Source organism: Lactuca saligna, chromosome 7 (assembly GCF_052625555.1).
Source record: "Lactuca saligna cultivar CGN05327 chromosome 7, ASM5262555v1, whole genome shotgun sequence".
Lineage (NCBI taxonomy): Eukaryota > Viridiplantae > Streptophyta > Magnoliopsida > Asterales > Asteraceae > Lactuca > Lactuca saligna.
The window spans coordinates 13,031,883-13,040,521 of record NC_136423.1 but is presented as its reverse complement, the minus strand read 5'-3'; the positions used below and the strand labels follow the sequence as shown (position 1 = coordinate 13,040,521).

Genomic DNA, 8,639 nt, shown 5'->3' with positions numbered 1-8,639 from the left:
CAATGAACAAATTCATTTTTTAGAACATGATTTATGAACCAAGTAATAAGTTTTTTTTTTATAGAAATGTTATTTTAACAATAATTTACAATAAACCAAAATGATAATGACATAGCTAAAGAGATGATTTAGACCCATGGTCATAGGCTGACCATAACTTTTCAAAAGGGTCCCACAAAGAATGCTACATGTAAAATTTGCATGAGTCCTGTTCCATTTTTTCCTTGTTTCTAATTTTCCTACTTCCTCCCACCTTCTTCAATTCCACTATAAATTGCACCCACCCCCACCTTCATTCCACACACACTAACATCACCTTTCCCTACACACACACAACTTACACGCTCTGAAGAAAAAAATGGCGACATTCCCAATTGTGAACATGGAGAAACTGAATGGAGAAGAAAGGTCTGCAACAATGAATTTGATCAATGATGCTTGTGAAAACTGGGGTTTCTTTGAGGTATGCAATCATCACTTGTACTCTATGCTATCATTTGTTGTAACTTGTAACTTATTAATGTTTTGTTGTATGATTTATACTGAAGATTGTGAATCATGGGATATCGACTGAGCTTTTGGACACTGTGGAGAAGATGACAAAAGGGCATTACAAGAAATGCATGGAAGAAAGGTTTAAAGAAATGGTGGCTAGTAAAGGCTTAGAAGCAGTTCAAAGTGAAATTGAAGATTTGGATTGGGAGAGTACTTTTTATCTCCGTCATCTTCCTGAATCCAACATCTCTGAGATCCCTGATCTTGAAGATGAATACAGGTATATATATTATATACATAATGATTATTAAGTTATTAATTTATTATGATGATTTTGTTATTTATAGATTGTTGATCATTCAGATAAATGTAAAAATGGATACAGTTGTTTGCCACGTAAGAATGGAATAAAGAATTTATTCAGGAATGCGATTCCGTTCGTTCGGGTTGATAGATTATAATCATATATAACTTTTATTTTATTTATACGATCTTCAATAACTACTAGTGATTTTAAAATTAAATAAATTAAAAACTAAAACTGAATGACTTTTTTGGTGTTATAACTATATACTTTTTCTACTATGATTCTATTTCAAAATATCATGGTATTTACTTTTGTAAACAATTGTTTTAGATGGCAATTCTTTTTATTATTTAAAGCTATATATAGTATTTGTATTCAACCGACATCAATATGTGTTCATATACGATTTATTTAACGATATCTAGTTTGATTAAAGTTTATTTTTATGAAATAATAATTTGGTTTATTTATCAATTTAGTTTTATCTAGCGTTTTATTGTACAATATTTCGTTATTTCAAGCCAACTAGATATGATAACAAAGCTAATGATCTATTCCATTAATTACTTTGTTCATTCCACTCTTTTAAATTCAATTCCATTATAACAAAGAGACCCTTATGGTTTATGTGTGATTATAGGAAGGTGATGAAGGAGTTTGCTAAAGAAATTGAGAAACTAGCTGAAAATATCTTAGACATATTATGTGAGAATTTGGGATTAGAGAAGGGTTATCTCAAGAAAGCTTTCTATGGCTCCAAGGGCCCCACCTTTGGGACCAAGGTGAGCAACTATCCTCCTTGCCCCAAGCCCGATCTTATCAAGGGTCTGCGGGCCCACACCGATGCTGGCGGTGTTATATTGCTCTTTCAGGACGATAAGGTCAGTGGGCTCCAGTTACTTAAAGATGGAGAATGGATTGATGTGCCACCTATGCATCATTCGATTGTCATCAACTTGGGTGATCAACTTGAGGTATATATTACAACAATTTAAAGTTTTAAACCAAACCCCATTTAAACATATGCAATAAATAGCAACATACTTCCATTGATCTGCTTTTTATAACAATCTACTTCTATTTGTTCCTATCATAACATTGTACTTTGCAAAAATTGATCTAAATGTAGCAATGTCATCCAAATAAAAAGGTATAACTACAAAGAAATTTAAAAATTTAATGTCTTAATAAGAAATAAATTGAAGGTACAATACTATAATTTAGTAGATTTTTCAAAGTATAAGCGCCTTAATAAACAAAACAAAAGTACAATAATATAACAAAAAAAAATTAAAAGTAGGATGTTATGCTACAATGCTATAGTTTGGTACAAACGAAAATATGATTCTATAATACGTAAATAAACGAAAGTACATTGCAACTTCTTGCATTTAGCCCAAGTATAGAGTATTGCAATAAAATGTTGTACTTCATGCTTAAGGAATCATGCCCATTTCTTGAAACAATAAAGGGTGTACTAAAAACATTATCTTTCTTTTTCAGGTGATTACAAATGGAAGGTACAAGAGCGTGATGCATAGAGTGATTGCTCAAACAGATGGGACCCGCATGTCGATTGCATCATTTTACAATCCGGGCAGTGATGCTGTGATCTACCCTGCCCCAGAATTAGTAAACAAAGCAGAAGAGAAAAACAATATCTACCCGAAATTTGTGTTTGAGGATTACATGAAGCTCTATGCACAAGTGAAATTTCAGGCTAAAGAGCCCCGATTTGAAGCTTTTAAGACAGCTATGGAAGACACCATTAGGGTCGACCCAATTGCAACTGTTTAAGATAAAAAAACCTACAGTAATGGTGTTTGTGTGTCTGCGGATTTAATAAAATAAAAGATTTATATATATTAAAAAAGGAAATTAAATTAATGTGTTAGGAGTATATTCATAGGTGTTGTGTTTCTAGTGTCTTGCAGGCATCTATCTATGAATGTTTGTATAAGAAGACCAAATCTTGGAAATGCCCTAATAACATAATGACATAATTTCTGTGTTTTTCCAATATTAATGTTTGCTTAATAGTTACTCAATAATCCTGCTCCTGCATGTGAACAATGACAAACATTGTGAAAAGAAATTATAACAAAATAAATAAACATCTTTTTTTTGCAATTATATTGGGAACATCTTCGTCTTTAAAAATGATAATGTCATTTCGAAAGAAAATAAAAGAAAAGTAATTTGCAGTTTCCTAACTGACCCATTGCAAATGGGTGGTCATTTGGTGATATGGGTCAAATAGTTGATCAAATTATAAAATGTTACATATGTCCATTTTTATGATTATCCATTAACTTTGACAGAAAACCAATGCAAATCAAAAGTAGGCTTATCATTTTAGTTATGCAAAATATCCCACAACACTTGAACAAAACTAGCATCAGCTTAGAACTATTTGGCATTTGAACAAAGTCCGCATGATCAATGGACATTGGTGAGGTCTTCAGTTCCAAATATAATTATATGAAGATAGAGATGCACATTGGCAGTATCGGTCTCTGGTCCGTTTTGCAACAGTCTGACTTTTTGGGGACTAGAACAGTCCGGTCTTTTTTCAGACCGGTCTCCGACTGTTCTTTTTAGACCGGTCTCAGTCTTTTCGGTCCAGTATCACAGTCTTATCTTGCACATTTTTCGGTTCAGTTTCGGAGGTTTTGGGTTCACTTTTGGTACTTTCGGTTTCGAGTTTCTTCGTTAACATTAAGATTTATAAAAAATGATACACTAAAATTTAATGAAATAAATAAAGGAAAAAATTCGGTTAATGCGTGTTTAAAAAAATGTGTAATTAACACAAAAATAATATGTATATAAACTTTGGTTTCTATTTTTTTAGATCGTTATCGGATCGGTCCGGTCTTTTTTTAGATCAATATCTGAACAGTCCATTCTTTTTTTAGATCGGTCACGTTCAAGTCTTTTTTCCATTTGGGTTTTTAGGACTGGTTTATTTTCACACATGGTTCTTTCTTTTTGGGACTAATCTTTTTGTTCATGTCTAAATAGACATTAAGACCTATGGAAATGAGCTCAATACCTCTAAACCCAATAAAATGGTGAAAAAAAAAAAAGAATGAATGGTAAGTAGCGTTAATTTGGGAGATAGAGGTTGAGATTGAGATTAATGAATCCAACAACTCCATGACAAGAAAGGAAAGTTAGGTGAAAACACGCAAATGAACGGAGATGTATCGTCAATTCCAAAGATAAGAACACTAAAGTCTCCATGCATGAACCTAATACACCCACACTAGGTATGAGGAATTGAGGACCCAACTTAATGGGCCTAAGTATGTCAATTCTACAGTTAAGCATGAAAATGTGGAAACATCCCAAGTTAATGGGAGGAGGACCACCATAACCCGGTAATCACGCGCGACATATCCTTGATGTTGAAAACTTAAAATGGACGTAAATGTAAACTGATAACAAAATAAAAGGGAATAGAGCTAGGGTTTATCATCTAAGGAAAAGGTAAATTTCAATGAAAGTGAAAGACAATTTATTTGGTGTAACATAGCTAAATTGCTAAATAAAAGCCCAATATATTTTATTATGCCAACGTAAATAGTTGCAGTCTTTCTTCAAAGGACAAGCTTTTGAGTCAGTTTAGGCATGATATGTTTTAGAATATACCATAACTATACCCCTATTATTTTGTATATGTTTTAACTTACATCATTCATGAGGAAATCATCGTCTAATACTGGGCTCCCATACCAATATGGGTAAACATTAATGGGCCACCTTCATGTCATCACTCTGCGAGAATGGACGGCGGCCAAGGCTCAGCCCACCTCCTAGTGTCATATTACACTCAGCCCAACAGAGACTAGAATTGTTTTTGTAAAAAATGTCTTTAAATTTTTCAAAAAAAACTTTTTGACGTTTAAAATAAGCCATGTTATATATTTATATATAAGTTATTTAGTGATATACTTATTAGATTAAAGCTTTTTTATTTATTTATCTATATGTTATTATATATCAATTTAGTTTTATTTAGTTTTTTAGTTGTATATAACAAATAACGTGTTTAAATGATACATTCCGTGTATTCAAGTCAACAAACCTAGTGATCAATTCAAATACCTTCTTCATTTTATTTTTTTGTGATTTCATTCCATTATACCAAACAAACTCTTATATTTTTTTGTGATTTCATTCCATTATACCAAACAAATTCTTATATTTTATTAATGAATAGAAGAAGACTATGAAAGAGTTTGATAAAGAAATTTGGCAAACTACCTTTAAATATGGAAATGGATTTAAGTACCACCTATGAATCATTCGATTGTCATCAACATGGATGGTATGTGTGTGTGGATTTAGTAAAGTAAAAGGTTATGAAGGTGTCTTGGCATAATAATAATAATAATAATAATAATAATAAAATGTGTTGGGAGTATATTCATCTAAGTTGCATGGAAACGGATACGGAACGGAAACGGGAAACGGCAAAACTCAAAAATTCAAGATACGGATACGGCAAAGATACGACAATATATATATATATATATATATATATATATATATATATATATATATATATATATATATATATATATATATATAACAAACATATATTATAAAAAAATCATGGTTACAAAATTGAAATTCTTAATAATAGACTGATAACTAAACATTTAAAGTTTAAGGATTATATTTATGAAATCTGTAAAACCACAAGGGTGTTACTGCAAATTATTTGAACAATTTATATTGTCGTGTATCCATTAACCAATAGGATGATAGCATGTAGTCACTTCTCCAATCAAAAGGCTCCACGTACGAAAAGTTAACGTGGATTCTAGAATATATATACGCTACTCGAAGACTCTCTCTAGTTTCTACTGCCGCACCATTCGGAAGCATTTCGTCCGATCTCTCATTCTGGAGAATCAAATGGAGTCACACGGCGTCGGTCTCCGCCGTGTTTCAGAGCTCGTATTTTGGGTCTCCGGTATTTGGACAACTTATATATACGAAGGCGTTCTTCAAGAGACTGTGTAACTAAGGTTTTTTCCTGAACTAATTCATACTCTTTTTTTTTTCGTTTTATCCCTTAATCTTTGTAATGATCATTTAATTGATTTCATATCTATCCGTCCAATAAACGTTTCGAATTTTGGATTTAATTAGAGCAAACAACTGTGTAAAAAAAATGGAAACTTTGCAGAAACTTCACAGAAACGTTTCTTGGATACCCGATACGTCACGGAAACGTTTCCATGGCGTATCAGTTTCCTGGCCGTTTCAGATACGGGAACGTCACCCAAAATGGAGTTTCCGTGCTTCTTAGATATTCATAGTTGTGTTTTTGATGTCTTCCTCTTGCATACATCTAACTTTGAATGTTTGTATAAGAACACCAAATCTTTGGAAATGACCGGATGACATAATTTTGTATTATTTCTGTATATTTACATTTTAAAGGTGTTTTGGCATAAGAACATAAATCATTAAATATCTTAATGATAGTCATTAGAACTTTAACCAAGTCAATATAGTTGAGCGGTATAGGTTGGTTTTTTTTTAATTTTCGGTAATGATAGTGTTTTTCGTATATTATTATCTTTTGATTTTTTTTTGCTTTCAGCTTTATTGTTTGTATCTATTTAAAATTACCTGACTCATGAAAAGAAAAAACACACACACAAGCGCTTGATTATGAGACATTTTTAAAGTAAATTATACCTTTATTCCAAAATTAAAAGAAAAACATTAAATTGTTTAATTAGAAAAACATCAAATATTTAAGATTGTTGGATCCTTTTGCTATCATGATTGTTTTATTCAACTCCATGTTAGAGATGTCAAAAAGTTTTTTGTGGGCTTCGTCCCGTTTGTGAGTATTTATTAAAAAAAATGGGGGTGGAGGAAGGTTGATCCCCATTTTAATTTTGGGGTTGGAGGCAGGGGTAGGTAATCGCGTCTCAAAACCCGCTATGTAGACCCTGTAATTAAATTATACATATATTTATATAAAATAATTATATAAATATAATAAACAATAACATGATTTTGAGCTTTCAAAATTCAACAAAATCATGTTATTAAGTTGTTAGTATAATTTTTTTTAAGATGTCATAACTTTTTTATTTTTAACATGTAAAATTCTGCTATAAGTAATTATTTGTTACCTAAAAATAATTTCTTTTAGCCCCCCTAAAAAAAACAACTCAAAATCAATCGGGGACAGGGGAACAGGGGCGGGGGGTAATAAGGGGATTCGGGGCGGGGGCGAGGATGGGAAGACGGGACATTTCTGGGGCGGGGCTGGGGATGGGGAAATTTCGGGGGCGGGGGTGGGGATGCACTCCTCGTTCTGCTTTCCTCCGTTGACATCCATAATCCATGTATTACATGAGTTCATTTAAAAGAAAAATATACTAGGAAATTCTTAATATTTTGAGAAATCTGAATTTATAAGAAAAATTAGAAAAATAATGAATTATTAAAATTAAAATGTTTTTTCTTTTTTAAATTTAAACTAACAATTTAGATAAGTTAACATAGGAAAATAATAAAGCTTTAATTTAGAAATTTAGAAATTTAGAAATTAGAAGAAATGTCAATTAATGATACTTATATATATTTATTATTATATTTATTGTATCATTACATTTAAATATTATATGAAATTTAATAAAATAGAAAAAACCACAAAATATCATTTTTTTTAAAAAAATTAATTGAAAAAAATCTTAAAATAATATGTGGCCAAGTCAATAAGAATTTGACACGTGGCAAAAAGATTTTTATTTATTAAATTAGATTTAAATATTGATTCTTTAACACTTTAGATATCTCAACCTCTAAAGTCCCACCAAGCTTAAATTGTTCAACATATGTTTCTAAATTGTTATTTTATTAATCAAAACCGAGCTTACCCTTAATTTGTGACCTCTCAAAAGCATATATTATCACCGTAAATGATATGTATTTAAAGTCTCAAAACCACTGCCAGTTCGTTGCCTCGTCGGCAGACACTTCACAAAACATTTTCAAGTCATTCACGACTTTCACTAGCAAGTGATATGGCACTATCGTGTCACTAATACTACTAAGTTGCCTTTCAAATTCTAAAATCTTGTTTGTAATGTCAATTAATGGGCTGTTTGGCAGGATCTGGATTTTTAAGATCTAAATTTTTAAGAGATTTGAATTTTTAAGAGGGTTTGAATTTTTAAGAGTTGAATGTTTAAAATGTTGTTTGGTTGGGACCTCTGAATTGTTGTGTTGAATTATTAAAATGACAATTTTACCCTTTTGTTTCACTTTTTTTATTGAATTCATCTGTTTGTTTAGAAAATAACCTAATAAATTTCTTAAATAGGTATTAAAAAAAATATAAACACCATATAAAATCCAAATTAGGGATGAGCAGTTTGTCCCAAATATCGGAACTGGTACCGAACCGTACCGAATTTAAAAATACGGGACGGTGGTTGGTACTCTAAATACATGAAATTCGGGAATCGGTACCACCGATATCGATACTAGTACCGAGTACCGGTACCGATGATGTTAATTCGGTTCGGTACTCGGGATTAACTTTTGATCAAATTCGGTATTCAGGAAATCGGGAACGGGATGGTCGGTACCGGTTCCGTCCCATGCTCATCCCTAATCCAAATTTAGCATAAATAAAAATTAAACACAAATCCAAATCAAACATTAATATTTTTAAATCCACAAAATCATACTAAAATCCAAATACAATCCTACAAATGATTAATTTATAAATGTAACACATGTTGAGGGAAAACATAATGAACAAGATACAAAATTATAGATGATTATGTATCAGTGG

General features: G+C 31.4%; 1 protein-coding gene across 1 annotated transcript; it reads left to right on the top strand.

Moving 5' to 3' along the window:
• Nucleotides 1-280: 280 nt before the first annotated feature.
• On the top strand, nucleotides 281-2,822 carry LOC145005590 (1-aminocyclopropane-1-carboxylate oxidase 3-like). Its single transcript, XM_078964699.1, has 4 exons — nucleotides 281-463; nucleotides 549-775; nucleotides 1,443-1,776; nucleotides 2,306-2,822. The coding sequence occupies exons 1-4, from the start codon at nucleotides 359-361 to the stop codon at nucleotides 2,597-2,599; spliced, it is 960 nt and encodes a 319-aa protein (XP_078820825.1). The 5' UTR covers nucleotides 281-358; the 3' UTR covers nucleotides 2,600-2,822.
• The last annotated feature ends 5,817 nt before the right edge of the window (nucleotides 2,823-8,639 follow it).

Bases quoted from the DNA above. Each gene is read 5' to 3' on its own strand.
- LOC145005590 (XM_078964699.1), top strand. From the start codon at position 359: ATGGCGACATTCCCAATTGTGAACATGGAGAAACTGAATGGAGAAGAA. The intron at 464-548 runs GTATGCAATCAT...TTTATACTGAAG, and splicing joins AAAACTGGGGTTTCTTTGAG to ATTGTGAATCATGGGATATC. The intron at 776-1,442 runs GTATATATATTA...GTGTGATTATAG, and splicing joins GATCTTGAAGATGAATACAG to GAAGGTGATGAAGGAGTTTG.